General features: G+C 37.0%; 2 protein-coding genes across 3 annotated transcripts in view; one reads left to right on the top strand and one right to left on the bottom strand.

Annotated features, from left to right (window-relative positions):
* DPP4 (dipeptidyl peptidase 4) overlaps positions 1-2,180 on the top strand; it is a 38,821-nt gene extending 36,641 nt beyond the window's left edge. Inside the window, 3 exon segments of the mRNA XM_057367647.1 lie at positions 621-693; positions 937-1,010; positions 1,809-2,180. Of these exon segments, the coding sequence (XP_057223630.1) occupies positions 621-693; positions 937-1,010; positions 1,809-1,931 (270 nt within the window). The 3' untranslated portion in view covers positions 1,932-2,180.
* A 3,506-nt stretch (positions 2,181-5,686) lies between these two features.
* Positions 5,687-18,713, bottom strand: part of SLC4A10 (solute carrier family 4 member 10) — a 114,695-nt gene continuing 101,668 nt past the window's right edge. For both annotated transcript variants that reach the window (XM_057367648.1, XM_057367649.1), the window contains 5 exons: positions 17,171-17,344; positions 16,422-16,544; positions 13,501-13,568; positions 11,697-11,813; positions 5,687-7,250 (listed from right to left, as the gene is read on the bottom strand). In XM_057367648.1, coding sequence (XP_057223631.1) covers positions 7,184-7,250; positions 11,697-11,813; positions 13,501-13,568; positions 16,422-16,544; positions 17,171-17,344 — 549 coding nt within the window. In that variant the 3' untranslated portion in view covers positions 5,687-7,183. The remainder of the gene's footprint in view (positions 7,251-11,696; positions 11,814-13,500; positions 13,569-16,421; positions 16,545-17,170; positions 17,345-18,713) is intronic.

Raw genomic sequence — 18,713 nt, 5'->3', positions numbered from 1 at the left:
GACTTCTATTTAGAGATTTGGCCTAGTGTTTTTCATTCAGGCCTTTCTCTGTCATATTTGGAGAGAGCATTGTTTTAAACTTCTTGTTACCAGTTCCACTTGAGCCTGAGGCACCGTTGGCTTTGGTGCCKTACCTGCAGGTGAGCTGTGGTACCTGGTGGTGGGGAGGATAACGTGTGCAGCCTCTGCAAGATCTGCTCCTTGCTCTCACAGGGTGCACTGTTGCCATGGCAACAATTTWTTTTTTTTTTTTAAACTTGTCTGCAGTCACATAGGAAACCTATGGCACGAATGTGCTGCACGCTACCGACACGTTAGCAGTGCCTGGAYCATGCACCTCACTCCAGAACTGTCCCCCTCTGGCACTGCCTGTTCCTTTGCAGCCATAACCAACCCTCAGTAACGATGGCAGATGGGTGTGGAATGGTTTGAGCGTGGGCACCCTGCTCCTGGATGTGTGACCGTGCCCCAGGGCAGTTCAGAGCGGGGTGAGCAGGGCCGTGCTCGCGTTTAGCGGAACGACCCCAGACTGTGTCAACAGGAATCAAAGTCACTTGGTAGCAAGTCAGCTCCTAATAAATAGCACCTTTTTTCTTTTTTTCTTTTCCCTTTAATTTCAGAGTTCAACAGTAATGGCCAGAGCTGAAAAATTCAAGGAAGTTGAATATCTCCTTATTCATGGAACAGCAGATGGTGAGTTGCAGTTAATTAGACATTTTAGTATTACAGACAGGTTCGCAATTCTACTACTGACAAAACAAAAGCATGAAGGGGCAAGGCTGTTACATTTACGTCAATAAAATAATACTGCTTTTTGCAACTAATTTGTGTTTCAGTCAGCAGTGTTGGGGAGTCTGGTGTGTTCATTGCTTTGATTTACCCCCAGAGTATTACAGAAGCAATTTTTGTTTACCTTTTTCCTCTTCCACTTTTCAGATAATGTTCACTTTCAGCAAGCAGCACAGATTTCCAAAGCTCTTGTTGATGCTGAAGTGGATTTTCAGGCAATGGTATGGTTGTGTTTTGTTTATCATTTTACAAATGAGAATAATAGCATAAGCTCCCTGTGGTTGGCTAAAAATTCATTGCCATCTTAAATGGAAGTTCATATAGTTGCATTTCATGTTCAGTCACTGAAAATTTGAACATAAAACATGTACTTTGTTTCTACACAAGGAAAACTGTAAAGCAGCGCCACCTCACAGTTGGCCCTCTCCACCTAATCTTTCATTTTGTTAAATTTTTTGTGTTCTCAGACAAGCAGCCRGTCCCAATCATTGCATATACCCAAAGTGCAGTATCTTACAGCTAAGATAAAAGAAAAGGTTAACTTCAGCTAAAGCCAAGAAAACCTGTCTGTCACGTCTGGTGTTTATTGAACTTGCAATTCAAGCAGTTATTTGCCCCTTCTTATGATGTACATGGAAGCTCTCACACTAAGGTGCAAGCTCTTCCTTTCCTACATTATCTATCTCAGCCCCTGGGAGCAGTGCTGAGAAGGATGATGTATAGGAGGAGGCCAAGTGCATGGTTTTCCTTSAGCCAAACTGAAAGGACAGAGAGAGGGAGAGGTCAGGCACCCTTCCTAACTGCACAAGTCACATGCTGTTTTTACACCTTCAGTGTAAATACATAGCATCCCATACACRAAGAAAGGGCTAAAGTGTCAGAGCAGCTTCCTACCCCATCACGGCTTTGCCTCCGTCCTGAAAGCCTCATGCTAGGATCATTTTTATGTCTGCCATGTTTGATTTATATCATTTAGGTGTAGCTACAACTAACATTCTCTGTATTTCTCTTTCACGCAGTGGTACACTGACAAAGACCACGCCATCTCCGGTCAAGCACACAAGCATATMTATACCCATATGAGCCACTTCATAAAGCAGTGCTTCTCACTGCACTARCACCAGCATTTTGCTTGTCAGTGATGGTACTYCTCCAGAAAACTCCCTGGATAATGTACTCTGAGCCAGTGTAAATCAAAGTGAGATAAGAGTCAGCTCTCAGGATACCGGTGTACACAATGAAATGCTAATCTTTATAATGATTCCTGTTGCCAGGCAACTATTGCATTTTTATTGATTTTATTTAATCAGGTATTAACATCACCAGAATGATGTTGCAGACTTCTAGGAAGCCTGGTACTTGCTTGAGTAATTACCTTTTGATATATTTCAGTCTAAGAGAAACAATCTGGTTTGTATATCAGGATAATGAATGATAAAAGTGTCACATGGAATCAGTTGCAGAGTAAAAAAATCTAGTGATGTTTCCATGAAAAATGAAGTGAACCCTGGGATCAATTCTGTGATAATAATGAAGAAACTTTTTTGCAGAAATTTTGTAAGGCTTGATMATTATTATTTTAGAATCAGTATCAGGAATACTGTGATGTTAATATTTTATTTGCAGAATGAAATATTGTTTCTRCTGCAATGCCTGAAGTTTGTGTGTTTCCTCTGCAATCTTTTGTATTACCATTGTAGAACTCTTGCAAGGAAAGCACGTAACCAGCTTTCACCAAAGATTTTGATACCTAATCAAACCAATGGCACTGAATTTCTTTGTGTGCTATCATATAGTACTGTGATTTTTGCTTATTTTATAGTAAAAAAGGCTGCTACTCTGGGAATCTGCACTGTAAAATCCTCTGGGAACTCCAGAGGATCCCCATTTTTCTTTTTTTAATAGAAGTTGCTCATGTATTGATGAACAGGAACTGGTTCTTACATTTAAACATAAAACATTACAATGCCAACTAGCAGCCACTTAAAGCAAGGGYTGGACTGTCACTCTCATGTGAACATGTTCTTTGGCAAACTGCTTTTCCTTACAGCCTACCAATAATTCCCTGCTTTATTTTCAGCACTCCAGGTAGGCTTCTCCATCTGAGGATGAGTAGTTGTCTCAATTCCACATAGATAGAAAAAAACACAATCTGCTTGTACTAAAAACTGTGCTGCTTTAAAATAATAAAGACATTAATTTATAAAAGGTGTAGTCCATATCATTGAAAATTGCTTCAGAAAAAAATAAAAGCTAGAATGTTTTTTTAATCCCCATTAATTTTGAGGACGACGTTAACAGTGAAGCTTCTGCTTTTGTGTAATGGTATCATGTAATGGAGTGTGACATGATTATCTAACACTTAGCTTCTTGATATTACATGCCAGCATCTGATTATGTCTGTATTGTGGGTTATTAGTGACATTAGGTGTGAATGTAAAAGTACTCATGCAGACAGATAAAGCATGGGGGAGAATGTTAAGACACTTTGTGCAGCTCATCCTTAAATGAAAAAGCCTCGGGTAGAAAATCAGGTTTTATTTTCACAAACTAACAATTCTTTGACTCACAARATAAGATGTTGGTTGGTTTTGTTCTGTTGGGGTTTTTTTGAAACACACTGGAGTGGTGTTTTGCAAATATCATCTTGGGTTCAAGGCAGTAGTGGCTCTAATGTACACTGGCACCACTCCTAAAGTTCTGTAGGATTAGAGGCCGTCAGCTGTCTCCAAGAGGTTTTATCATCACATCTCTCATTCTTTTGACTTAAGGAAACAAAACCTAAATCAGTATAAGGTAGAGCACAGCAATCCAGACAGGTTATAAGAAAAGATTATCATTATGAACTTTGGGATGGCAAGGGTATACGTATGCAAGGGTAAATAGCTGAGATTTGTTTTAATGCTATCACTTACACTGTCCTAAAGACAAGTGTTTATACTCCAAAAAATAATTTCACTAGGCTCTCATTAAATAACYGCAAGAATTAGTATAATTAAAGAAGCATGTAAAAAAATACGTGAAACTAGAAATTACATGGTCTAAGTCTTTCATTAAGTAAAGACGCAGTTCTTGCATGTGACCTACCTTAATGATTCTGGCATCTCACTGGAAAACTCTTCTGTAGTCTCAATAATCCCCTTTTAAATGTCTTATCAGCAAGGCATAACAAAGTTCAATGCTAATTATCTTTCTTTGTCTGGAAAGCAACTTCCAAGATAAGCTGCTAACAGACAATGCTACAACTTCTTTTAAAAAAGGAAGTTTTATTGCTATAGTAAGTGTCCTAGTTAACATCAATTCAGTGTCTAATTTTTCATTCTGGTAGAACTCTCTCAGCTCCAAAAATAATGCAGGCAATAGGATAATAGAGCTGCCTGAGGGAACTGCCAACTTGCTTGAACTGCTTGAGCACCAGAGAACTAAAACGGAGGCCACAGAACACAGCCAGCTCATGTCATTAATGTGCAGAGCCAGAAATCAGTTGTGCCTGAAGCAGTGCCACATGCTACTTGTTACACACCTACCAATTACCTTTTTTCTCTCTATTTTTTTCCGTATGTTAAATGGATACTTAAGCTTGCTGTACAATCACTTTGTGTAAAATCCTGACAGAAGCAGCTGCAGTATGAGGTGTCACCACTCTTGAGGCTGGGAGATTTCTAGTCTTTGGTTTAAAAATTGGTGAAGAAGCTCAAAGGGATTTAGTAAGATGGAGTCAATACTGTGTGTAGTACTGGGATTTATTGCCTAAGTTTTTCAGTAGCAGAAGTTTATGGTTCTAAGAGCAGAAGCACAGAGGAATTTTAAATTGTGTGAGCTTACCTACTGCTCTCTAGAAATACCCCCAAAGGTACCTGCTTGGGCCACATCATCTCTCTCAGGAGGAAGGGGGACCAGCTCGTGAGCAGTAAATTGGAGCTCAGTTCCTCTTGTCTCATGGAACAGGGGAGCTCTGAGCTGTCCCCAGTGTCACACTCACTGTAAGGTCAGAGCAGCACATCCCCATCAGCTCCAGGCAGGGAGAGCTCCCAGCTCTGCACCTTCCAGTGAGGCTCCAGTGGCACAGGGAGCCCTGCTGGGCTCCACCACTCACTGCTTTGTCAAGCACCTTCAAGGCAGGCAGACATTTCAAATACCACACAATATTGCTGTTCTGGGTTTTGCAGGGCAAAAAATAAAATTGAAAATTTGTTAGGATAAATATTTATTTTCACATAACATATCTTAATTGTGAAAAACACAATAGTCTATTCACATGTACACATAAACTTTTGTAATAAATTACATCCAAGAAATTGAGTAATTTTGACCAGGAATATGAAATTAGAAGTAAATATAGCACTACATCTGCTTTATATTGTGTTGATTTCAGAATGTTAAGATTAACATTGGAATAGCATTTAAATTCACGCAAAACCAGAGTGTTTTAAAATAAAATCACTCTGAAATACTGAACAGAAATACAGAATGCTATTGAATACACTGATTTCTTAATATTCTAAGAGTTGGTCAAGTGAAGCGAATACATTTTGATTGTATACATTATCTGTAACAAAGTCAGCAACATGTTAAAACACCATCAGGCTGCTTTCAGGACAAACCAGTATTGAGCTTCTATACTAACCTTAAAACAATTGGAATCTTACAATTTATCATCAAGTACACAAAACAAAGCATTTAACCTTAATGCATCAGCATTTTTTTCCTAAATTTACATATACAAACATTGAATTAGATGTAAATCTTTCTTTGTGTCCATTAGTTTTTTTTTTCTCCATAAAAATGGCTTTTAATGGGCTTTGATAATGCTAAGGTAAATTTAGAACAGTGACCCTATTAAGTTTGCAGCAAAATGCAATTATTTATGGCTAAAGTATTAAAACATACACACTTACACAAAAAACATTAGAATACTTCAAATGTGCAAGATGATAAAAGTTGTTCACAAGGTGTATAGAAAATCAGCATATTTTGGAAAGCTGGGGAATKTTAGAGCCCTATGGATGAATTCTTATGAAGATTGTAAGACTATAATTCTTACTTTTAGGCTTCAAAGTTATAGCATAATACTGAGAGTTAGAATTCATTTTAATAATTTAAAAATTTATCTTAAAAAATTTTAAAATCAGTGAATTCCAAATAACGCAATAAAACTTCAGATCCACATTCCTGTTCATTCAATACCTAATCTTGCAGTCTTTTACACAAAAGAACAGCTTGAAGGATCAGGCAATAATAAAATCCATTATGAAAAATGTAATAGCCTTAAAGCCATATTTTACTTTGCAATGTTGTTTTTATCTGTTAATCAATATGTACTTGATGGAATAATGAAGAGCTGTAACAAAACAACAGCAGGATACCCATTTAAGTATTATACACAATCTCTGAAATGAAGTTTACAGTTGTCAGTAGAGAGAAGACAATATAAACATGCCCTTTATGTGGCTGAATTTTAAGCARTAAGAGGAAGATCATTGGGCAGGTGATATAACTGCATGTGGGGTATAGTTGGTATCTACAAAATTTTCCCCATTATAAAATAATGGACTGATTAATGACAAAATGCATTTGTTTGGCCTACCATGGCAACATTCAAACAATACAAGGTAAGCTACCGTAATCATAGATTGCATTTTAAGAGTACTGGATCCATGTTTCACATCAAAGGATGTGGTGGTGTTTTTCAGCTAAGGTGAGGAAATGTTTTAATATATATTTTATATATATATTTATATATATATATAGAGAGAGGACTATGTTCCAGTTACATACAAATTTTAATATTAAATACACTGTATTAAATCAAGGAAAACCTCACAAATACAGAATCTGTCCCTGCAATTCGCATTGCAAAAGTAATCCATGACTTCAGAAGGACAGGTAAGGAGGAAAGGATTATCCTTGTTAGTTTGTTCACAGGGTCAGATCAGTTGTTATTTTATAAATTTCTTACTGTTTGCTTGTCAGTTTGGGTCTCCTGAAATCATTTACTAGTTACATAATTTAAAAAAAAAAATGGAACAAGGGTTTTCAAGTTCATCTTGAATCAAGATTATTAAGTAKTCTCACACAGAAAAAGTAGCAAAATACAGTACAAACCTATTAACAGGAAAGTTGAATTTGAAAGAAAATTTGCTTCTTACATTTCTGATACGAATACTGATAAATGGCCAAGATCAGCAACAAACACAAAGATKTTTTGCATTGGCTACTGCAGACATTTACATTGATACTAGACAAGGTAGACAAGGTGGAATGAGAYGAATATTGCACTACATTACCTGTGCTAGTTTGAGATGAAAGACAAAAGTTACAAGGTAAATCATTTMTATTTAGTGGTTGTGGCACTCCTTTAATTCATTTGTAAAAAAACTACTTGAAGAGCAAGTCATAGACAAGTCTCCCGGTCAACACCTTTCCCTGAGTCAGCTTTCTTCTCTTTTCTGATTTCAGCACTAGGAAACGAAAGGGGAGACAAAAAAGAAAGAGTTACAGTAGCACTATCATGTACATATACATATATAAATTATCTACCTGAAAACCAACATTGCACAGATATTTTACTTTCTTTTTCATGCTTCATGGCACAAACTGGGAAAGCGAAGTGGCACAAAGTGAAAATTTCTGTGCTGAATGGTGCAGAAGACATCAGCCAGCATTTCAATGACAAGGTAGGTAAYGAACTTAAGATGAGCAGAGACAAGTCAGCCAGCATGCAAGCAAAGATAGCCACTTCTTTTATTTTTTGGCAAATACAACTGGTAATTTACTAAATAATGGTAATGGTACAGTTCTCAGAAAATACCAGGACATTCTTAAATGGAACAAACAAGAGGTCACARTAAGTATTTGTCTTTAAAATGTATTCTCTTGCTCACTGTACAATTAGAAGGAATGTTTCTGAACTAGAGTAGTACAAGCCAATGTCCAGCTAATACTTGGCTTTCAGTCTTGATTGGGGAGAATAGAAGGCTGGGGAGGATGGGGAGAGACAATATTCCCCACCTGGAGTTTGATACATACATTCTCATGGATACATTATAAGGAAATTACTTTTAAATTAAATTTTTTAAAAAAAGCCTGAAAGACCATACAAAACCCATATCATTCAGAACTCTGAGCCAGAGTTCAGATTTGGATTCAGCTTTTTTTTTTCCCAGTTAAAACAATGTTGATTTGCCTACAGAAAGCAATACACRTGCAAAGCAGATGATTTTTTCGTGTATGTGAGGGTTCCAATTTACAACAGCGTAAATAAATAAAAAGTCAAGTTCTTCCAATGAGTCTCAATCACAGTATGAAAATACAAAGAGGCTCCCACAACACAGGCAAATCAAGCCTTCAACAAAGAGTGGCAGGGTATCTTAAAAAAAAAACAAAAAAAAACCAGATGGTTCTGAGAACAAACCTGTAGCAAGCACATAACCTACCAGGATTCATGGGAATAATTCCTTAACTAGAATGAATGAGAAATAGGCTGAGTTACATGAGGTTTAAAGAAAGCAAGATCAATTCTCAAATTGTTAAGGCGATTCATGCACAATTCTACAATCATCTGACATTTCCCTTCACATAAAAATTGCTTTAAGGATACAATTCAGTTCAGCCAAAGCTTACTTCTATGCCTATGGCAGCTTCCAGAGGTGTTAATGGAAATAGCTAAAGAATACCAACTTCTGCCACTTCAACTGCCAAATCTGTCACCTTCTGTAGAACAGTGATAGAATTGGGTATGTTACACTTTCTGCACACAAAGGGTATGCAAACAAATTCCGGAGGGGGGTGAACTGAAAGTGCAGCAGTACAGCAGGCAGGGAGTTACCTGTGCTTAGTAAAAGCAAACACTGAGGTGTTGTGTGCCTTACAGTCTATAATATTTCCACGTTTTAGGTGCCTCTGTGATACCAGGAAAGTCTTCCTTCTATTTAGGATTCACATCTCTGAGCAGCTCCTGCAGATGTGGGCTTTAATGCCTTGAGAAATTTGAAAAAAAAAAAAAGGACAAGTCCAGTCTTTTGGCGGTAAAATAAGTCACTGGTGGATCTGTAAAGGAGTTGGAGCTCTCTTCCTCCCTAGCAAGGGAGTCGTCTAAGCCTGAGCAGGAAGGTCTGGGGTGTGGGATTTTCATACTTCAGGTAGAAAAGGGAACTCACTCATACCATCTACAAAGTGACAGATGCCTCTTTCTCCAATTCTTTAAAAGACCTGCTAAGTCTATCTCCTGTCCATGGTCAGATCTCCTGCATATGCTTTGAAATTGCTCTCTGAAGGGCTGTGCCAAAGAGGGTTGTGTTTCAGATAGGTGCCTTGGTGTTCAATTCTACTGAGAAAGGCTCAAAAGCAGAGCTCTAGGTCCCTAGGAATTTTAACAATGAAAAATTAGGGTTGGAAAACTACAGAGTTCACGTGCCTCTATGGCTAGACAACTTGAGTGAACCTCATAKAAGCTCCCATCAGACACTTAAAAACATTCAGGAGCCCAAGATTTAAGAACTTGCTCACACTTCAAGAATCAGGGCCAGGGCCCATCTTACGATAGAAACTATCCATGCATCAGGCTGGCAAGTTATTTGTATAAACCCTTCCGGCCTAAAATCTCTCCTTGTAGATGATCTTAGATCATAATTAGCCAAGTCAACTCAGCACTTCATTACTATGAATAACTTMCAGATTTTATGTATTCCAGAAATCGTCCTATGTTGTTAATTGGTCAACACCTTGCATAAAAGGCATTACACAAAATCATAGTACACCATCATAATCTAATTACCCCATTTAATAATATTTTGGGATATAAAGAATCAGATCTGAGAGCAGAAGGRTAGTACTAAGTGTTATGTAGTTGAACTTCAGAAATAAAAATTATTTCAAAATGGGAATTTTTTTCCCTTCTGCAACAAGATATCCTTCATGAGGGAATTGTGTAATCTAACACTGCTGATCTTGATCATTTGCAAAAATTATCCTTACAACTGCTACCATTCCAAGCTTTTTTTTCCTTGGTAATAATTTAGGATTGAATTATATCCTCATGAAATGATACATGCATTATGGTTTATAATGTTTCTGTAGTTCTATCCCTAATATGATTTAAGATTAAAGTTACCCATGGYTTTGCTTGTGAGAAAAGAAGTCCTTTCAGGGTTAAAGCTTTTTGAATCTACTTCTCTCAGAATCTGAGACAAGCTAGAGCACATGAAAATGCAGGATTTCATAGTCTTTAAGGCTGTTCTTTTATGACAGGACACTCACATTAAAATCTTTTCTCCTGAGTCTTTGTTTTTATGAGCAGAGATATAGGAACAGATTGACAATGAGATCTTTAGAAAATTAGTTTCTATTTTACTGCAGTGGAAAGGCCAGATCTCTTATCTGAGCCACAATCTGTGTGGGTGCTCTTTGTTCAGAGGGTCATGTTTAYATAATCCATCAGACCATCAAAGAAAGCAGCATCCACCAGGAAAATTGCACCTGCATGCCCAGGGGCTGTGAATGCACCACATCAGATTCTTYTCTTTCTCCAGGCTTTCACAGCCTGGACACCAAAGGCAATAAACTGGTACATCCTCCTCCTGTGCACCACACTGATTTCAGTGGCAGGTTCCTTTTCAGCCCCTGTGTAGGGTGGAAGGCAGACAAGAACTACACTATTTGAAATATCATCAAAATGAGATATGTCAGTGAAATATCATCAAAATGATCATGTTAGTGGGCTGCTCCAAATGAAGGTTCTCTGGTCATCAACTGCTCAGTCTTGTTTATGCTGTACAGGGGAAAGAACAACACTGGAAGGCAGCATGCCATTTTGGGGTGACAAAATAAAAAAAAAAACCTGTATCACTACAAAAGTTCTCTTACTGCATCTATTGATCTTGAAACAATGACCAGTTGTTTCAAACATGGAGCTTTTGAGAAGTATATTTAGAAATGGGCAGAATATAATTCTGTATTTTAAAAAAGATGACTAGGAATAAATTGAGTTTGACATTTAATTACACTATGTCTGTAGTTTCTATTAGTAATACAGACTAGATTTCAAATTTTAATATTTGGGACTTTAATGAAGACATTTTACATTCCTATTTGAATTTTCTTTCCATTCTGTCTCCCCAAAAACTACACAAAGTCAACTCATTTGGGTTCCAAGGTGACACCATTTTGAATTGGAAGACATTGTCAAGGAAAATGTTGGGCACAGGGTCTTACCTTTGGGGAATCAGCTTCTAGAGTGATTAGGAAGGGGAGCTTATGACAGAAATGTGATACAAAACAATTAAATAGGAAATAGTTAAATTTTAAATTTATGGAGGCAGAGAAAAAAATTCTCTTAAAAGAATCACACTGTGCTTGAATTTAGTAGGTTTTTTTATTCCTGTAGTAACTCTGTACCACAGATAAAATATTGTGACTAAAATTTAAAATTATTTAACTCTTTTGAGTACAAGTGAAGTAGGCAGAAAAATGTAAAGAAATGATGCAATCATAAAATTATTTTCACTCCAAATATTATTAGATTGCATTCAGAGTACTGGGTTCTTCATACAGCTATTTCCAGGGCAGTGATGGTCACTCCTTTTTCAAGAGGAAAGAACAAAAGCAAGCAGAACAAACACAACAGCTGTTGTGCAGTATCCAGGTGGAGGCTGGTGGTTCATTACACAAGCATCAGGCATGCTCAACTTCATTTTCCACTGGAGCATAACTAAGTACCATGCAAATATTAGTGATTTTTGTTTTTTAATAAATAATGAATTTATGCTTTCAGCTCAGAAAATTATGGCTGGACTTAAGAAATAAAACTGCAAAATGCTAGAAATCATTCTAATCCCTAGCAAAATATTCTAATACTGGTTTGACACCAATATATAAAGTATAATGAAGTAAAAAAAAAAAATTAAGACCTTTTAGAAGGAAAGCTTGACTCCTTATCTTTTGCATTCTCTGAAGATATCAACAATGTCTTCCACACAGCAGTTTTTGCCATTTCATCAGAAATGTTTATCACGGATGGATCATCTCTAGACAAGAAGTAAAGTAATACACAATAAAACAATCAGCAATCAGTCTTGTTACTTATTAACTCAATTTCGAGGACTCAAAAAAGTCCTTGAAAACTGATAGTGATGACAATTAAGTGCATTGTAAGTTAAGAAATTAAGTTAAACTTCAGAAGTCCTGAACAATTACTTAAATACTCTCTTAGAAYATCTTAGCATTTTTTCGTATTTTCTTCCTACAACAGCATTTAATCACAGTAACATCAATAAAATATATTGTGTCACTCCCATCTAATAAACGAGAAAAAGTAAGAGGTGTGAAATTAAATATTGCCCAAGATCTCACAGCATGATAATGGCATGGTTGGATTAAACATGAATCCCAAAAGGTACTACTTATGCTCTGAAACGCCACCATTCTAAAAAATATAAAACCATTCTAAAAGCAAGCAAAAACCTTAACAAAATACTTAAGAGATCTAATAAAAATGCCCAAATTAAGCTAATCAGTAGCCTTAAGTAGCACTTTGTAGCCATTATGCTCTTTGTTTTACCTGGACTCTACAAACATGCATTTATATACKTAAGAATAATAAAGTCTTAAATGTTTGAAGGGGTTGCCTGTACATTATTCCATTATTCCAAGGATTCCTAATCCAAATTACATGTACTTGGCATTCAGTAAACCCTAGGTAAACTTGCCATCATGTTTTGGGGAGCCACTTTTRCCAGCCAATATCTTGACTCATTTTTAGCTACAGGACTGTGACAGTACAGAGAGTCAGGTATTATCCAGGCAACTCTACAGTATCAGCTCTCAATAGAGATTGAGAGAGATCACACTGGGGGATAAATTAAGTTACATATTGCTAATGTAAATTAGAACAAAAAGGTATGGACAAAACAAGAAAAAGAAACCCGTAAGTTTAAAAAAGACCGTTAGTAGTGTGGTGAGTCAAAAGAAATAGGCTGGGGTTTTTCAGAGACACAGAACTGATTTGCATTAGGAGACATCAGGGCAATTTCAAGTTAAAATGTTAGAGAGGAGGCCACTATGAGATGGTGTTCTTTGAACTCACTTTAATGCAGAGGTTACTGTTGCCAAATATTTAAAATCCTTTATTAAGAATATCTTTCTGAAAACTGTAAATTCTATTAATTCCTTATGGGCTGGCAATATATATTGTTATTTTCTATAATACTGATGCKCTTGCTTTTTTGAGTAGTGATAACCCTGCATCATGCCTTATCTACCCTGGGACATATCTTGATTCAGTCATTATCTTACATAATAGGATCTTAATTAGAATGTTTGAGAATGTAATCCTGTAAAAACCTGATTTTCCAACAGTGTGTTCAAAACCTTTCCTGGATCCGTGCTTGCATCAGGGTGAAGGGTTTGACCTGCCCTGCATCTTCCTTTTTCCCAGTGCACATCTAGAGCCAAAGTTCATTGTGAACAGTCTGAACCTGCAGTCCTGCCCAATGGCAAACTTCCAACTAGTCTGTCCTTTTCCTAGGGATTGTGAGATCATGTGGAAAGTCTAGGAAAGGGCTGACCTTGTTAAATGCTGCAGTGTGTGGTTCAGTTCCCTATCTGTACCAGACAAACATCCTYCTGATATTCAGTAGGCATTAAGAATCAATATTGTGGCATATTTATTTTATTTAATTGCAACTCACCTAAAAGAGGAAAGGTATATTTTACCTGTAATGTCCTTCTAGTGGTAACTGAACAGTCCCTTCCTCTTCCATTGCTAACATACTTTGCTCTTCCTAGAACGAAGAAATTTAGACATGAGAAAGGACATAAAACGGCAAAAAGTGAAATTTATGTACTGTCATCATTTTTCTTTTTCCTTTAATATTAAATACCTATTTGAAGTTCTTAAAGTAAGATACTTTTCAACTCTTTTAATTTAAATCATTTACATTTAAGACCTCCTGTTTTAAAAGATGTATCTTCACTTAATTATATTTTCCAGTGCCAAATAGAGCATTGTTTTGTAACAACAGAGAGGAAGATTAGAAACACTGAGTGAACAATCTTCTGGTGAATTTTAAATAACATTGATAACAGGATATATGCATTGATGTTTACATGCAAACATTTGGGAAGAAGATTTAAGTTTGCACACACAGTTTTAATACTGATAAAGTCTTATTTCGGTGAAAAGTGAAAATAAGACATGCAAAATTAGTTTTCACTTGAAGAGAATTAGGAGATAAATSTACCAAAAATCTTTACATAAAATAATTACAGATTTAGAAATATCTGACTTAGTGGGAAGGGAGAAGAATACAACACCTCTTAAGCACCATGTCCTGCCTGCAAGAACAAGGAAAAACAAATCCTCCACAGGAGGATTCTCAGTGTTCACTCCTGTTAGGCYAGGATAACCCAGCCAGGAGCTTAAAAAGATTTGGCAGGAATGTAACCATCAAATCCTAAATGGGTGAGCCCAACAGACACCCAGAGATCTCCACAGCTTTCTCCCATTTATCAGATGGCTTTGTACCAGTTTTTGCCAGTGCCTGTCTGAAAGCATGAGCTGGCTCTCCCAAACAGAGTTGATCATTTTCTGGCACATCACCAAAGCCCACATGCATCACCACACACACTGATTGTTGGGATCAGCTGCAGGAGCCAGTACTATTTTCCAAAACAGTAGAATTTAAGTTCTCTCTGCTCAGAAGTTTGTTTTTCTATGCCTTATCATTACAACTATYGCAAAAGTCACGATATTTTTTTTTCTTCAAATGGGAAAGTCCTTTGTTCATTCTTGTCTTGGAAAGACTTAATTGGTTAACATCAAAGTAGCTTCCAAAGGAGGTCCGTGAGGGGAAGGCACATATCACATCCACTATAAATGTACATAGCCCTGGAAAAACATGGCCTAAAAATATAAAAACAACTTAAGTGATGAAATTAGGATCCAATCAAGTAAGTTTCAGATCCTGTCAACTATATTTCTGAATATTCTTGTGGGTAGAATACTTCTATTTTTAAAAGCTGTGTGATAGCAACTCTCCAATTAATTCCTTAGGCTACATGTCAGAAGTTTTTTATTACTAGTTAATTTTGTCATTTCCAGGCTTCACAGCTTCATAAGTTTTTGACAGTTGAACAGTTTTAATAATAGCTCTAAATATTTAGAAATGCCAAAATATGTAAAAATAACCTCTCAAAATAGACAGTGAATGAAATAAAGTAACACCAGTAGATTTTCCCAGTTTTGTTTTCTGATGCCATCCTATCAAGCAAGGGAAGGAAAGTGACATATAACMAAAACATAAGGATAACAAGGAATTCTATCCAATAACCAGACCCACATGAWGAGAGCTACCTTGGTTACCTCTGGTTACTCTGAATTGTGATGACAACAGACACCGTGATGAAACAACTCTCTGGTCTGCTTYGATTCAAGGGAGAAAACAATGACTCACATATTTTAATTTCAGCCTGGTAGTTTTACAGGCACATACTAAATAGTAAATCATCATTGTGGTATTTATCACATAGGTAAAACCTTTTCCCCAAAACATATTCCATGACAATATGTCGAATGTGTAAAGGCAATCAAAGTTAAAGAGTTCTCCAGGTTACAGATGAGGCAGGGAGTTGCCAAAGGTCACAGAATCAATCCTAAAGGCAGAGAAATCTAAAGGCAGAGAAATCTAATTTGTGTAGTTACAGGTTCAAATTATTAGCTCATGTCCTACTTCTGCAAATAAAGCTGCTAATGGGAATCCTTAACAGACACATTTCACTGGTCTTGGAGCAGGACTCAGGGCATCCCTAAGGATAAATGGCTGATTTACCCATTCACATTCTCTCATTTTTGCAGTACCTTTATACCACCAGAAGTCTATGCCTTGTGAGTCCTGGGCTTTTGCAGAGGGGTCAAAGAGGATCTCAGAGGGCGTGTACACAGCAATCCCCACTGGCTGCCAGGGCTGCACAGCCCCAGCTGCAAATTCAGCTCCCACCGCTGCCACAGCCTCGCTCACGGTGCAATTCAACAGTGCTGATGCAGGACACACAGATCCCATTTAAAACACCCCAGCATCAACATTTTCTATCTACTGCCCTTCAGTTTCACCACTGAGAGTTATCCCTCATTTATTTGGGCCCAGTACTGAGGTTTCCTAAGAGCTGACATTGGCGGATACCAGGGACAAAGSACACGTGTGTCCCTTACACATAAAGTTACTTTATATCCCCACAGTTCTTCTACTAAAACAAGAAATTCATGAAGCAACAGCTAGATAAAAATACTATAAAATGGAGGCAAAATTGGTTAGAAAACTACAATCAGAAAGAGCAGTGTTTCACTGCCAAAATATAGAAATATTCTGAGTGGAAATATGTAAGAATCTGTCCTGTATCAAGTTGATAAGAAATTATCTGAAAAGCATATTCTTTGAAATAAGATGAGAATAAGATGAAATAAGCCTGTCATATTTGTAACCYTAAAAGCATTTATGCAAAATATGACAATATTRCACTTAGATACTCTTAACAAGTCTGCCTGGTGCGTGGAATATCCCTTACAGAATTTTCTCCAAATGTCAGAAGGAGAAATTGATAAATTGCTACACACCAAAAAACCTGAAACCACAACTCACCTCCTTCTCTGCATCTTCCAGTTTCTTTTTCTTGCTCTCGGGCATCAAATCATCTAACCAACTGAGCTCCCGYTTGGTGAAAAAGAAATCCATGAGTTTTCGGACAAATACCAAAGCTAGGACCTGCAAAGATATCAATTCACAGAATTAGGAAATGAGGCAGGTAAAACAGATAGATACACCTGTAGAAGAATACTTTCAGAAGTGACCAGTTTGCAGCTAGAATTTTATCCTTTGATTTGAATAAGGCAATAGTTGCTATTCCTCTGTTCAAATGAAATATGGCTTGAAGCATTTAACAATCACTGAGGTCAGTAAATATCTTCTATTTTCTTTTAGTGAAATAATCAGAGAKAAATCACTTAAGCAGCAGAACACTTTTATTTCTATTAAGACATAGAACTGTAAAGCTCTCAGTGCAATGAACACTGTTCCTCAATAAATGAATGTTCTTTTTGTAACAGGATTGAGTACTATTCCTTAAATAAATAGTTTCAAATGAATTTTAGTATTTTTCTCYAAGAGAAGAATTTTTCCTAGGACAATATAAGTTGGGATATCCACACATAGGACTCAAAATAGAGGTTAAATGTCAAATTTTTCCTTACTTAAACATTATGAATTGTCCCTGAACATGGAATCAAAGCAATGTTACAACTACCTGTCCAATTTCTTTATTCTTCAATAACAATTATCCACAAGTGAAAAGGGATTTTTAGAGGAAATAAACAAAAAAAAAAAAATCATACCATCATAGGAAAGACAATAGCAGCTCTTGAAACCTTTATAATCCAGAGAAGGACAAGACAACTCAGCTGAATTATAGTGAAGAGATGGACCTTTCTAAGAGGAACATGCCTTAGATAAATAAAATCAGGCTGATGCTTTGCAGGCATCCAGAATAACTTTATCCTGTCAAAAAGCTGAAAGAGAAAATTTTTAAAGTTTTGATCAAAATGAGGTGTAGGATCATCTGTGTTGGCATTCACACACTGCTTAAGAGATCCTGAATATCCAAAGAATCTGGCTTGCTATTCTAAAGGCAAAAACTACAGAATTTCAGGAGCAAAGAGACTACCTCAGTTACACTCCTGAGCCATTAATCCGTACCAGTCAAACAGTGGCAAAGGACTCGTCTTCTTTCCCGCTGAGCCACCAGGGTAACAATGAGAATCACATTATTTAAGCACAGTTYAATTACTTTGTTAGTCATACTTCAGTTCCTTTTCATTTTAATACACCTGTCTCCCGAGGCTGTATTGCAGATGTACTGAGACATTGAATTGTGCTGARTTCTGTTCTCTGCAGCCATTCTGCAGGAAATACCCAATCCATGCTGCATTGTAACTACACACAAAGMAGGTGGTTACCTTAAAATAATACTGCTCATCATGAACTCTTAACATTGGGCAAAGACAGACTTCAAAGTGGTCATGAATCARTTGAATTTAATTGAATGGCAGCTGTTTGATCCTGCTGGGCATGTGCACCCTCACACTGCTTTCCTAATACGTCCCAAACTCATTTTTCAACAACAGAGCTCTGCCTCCTTTAGCACATGAAAAGCTGCTCATGGAGGGACCTCTTCATTTTTTAATTTCCTGTGAATGAAGAACCTTTTTCTTTTACATCACCGGACACTTTATCTCTGTTTCCTTCTCATATTTCACTTTATTCACAAAACCAGAAACAGAAAAGAAAAAAAAATGGAATTCCAAAAAGCTGACTGCAGTGCTACTGGGAATGTATGTGAGAGGTTCCTATTTTTCAGACCTATTTGGCTCCACACTGACCTGAGACACTGGTGTCATGGCACAGTGATGGTGGTGCTACACCATTTCTCCCTGCATGGATGAACCWTGCTATATTCACACAGCCTTCAGCAATGTCAAGTTTTGGAAGTCTTTAYTGAGCATGTGCAARCTGAATTTTTTTWAAGGCTTATAATTTGGCCAGATTTGAGCAGATTTCTTTTTCACAGAAACAGCAAAAAGCACATCCTCCCACAAAAGCCATCTTATCAAATCTCAATTCCTTATCCCAGAATGGGGGAGGGAGATAAGGAGGGGGATGCTATCACTTTTCCAAGTAAAGATTGCCAGATTTTAGCATGCCTTAAAAACACTCCTCAATAGTGTACTTTCTTATACCCCTGCTCTGAGAAACAGCTGAACCATATTAAATTGAAATTATTTAAACCTCAGTAAAAGCCAAACTACACTTCTGAGAATATCAACCCAAAGCATAAGAGCTAGGCAGCCAAACTATATTTCTTAGAATATCAACCCAAAT

Source organism: Malurus melanocephalus, unplaced genomic scaffold (assembly GCF_030028575.1).
Source record: "Malurus melanocephalus ecotype Western Australia unplaced genomic scaffold, MMel_1.1 scaffold_81, whole genome shotgun sequence".
In the NCBI taxonomy this organism is placed as follows: Eukaryota; Metazoa; Chordata; class Aves; order Passeriformes; family Maluridae; genus Malurus; species Malurus melanocephalus.
Note: the sequence above shows the minus strand (reverse complement) of the source record. Positions and strands in the feature narration are given on the sequence as shown.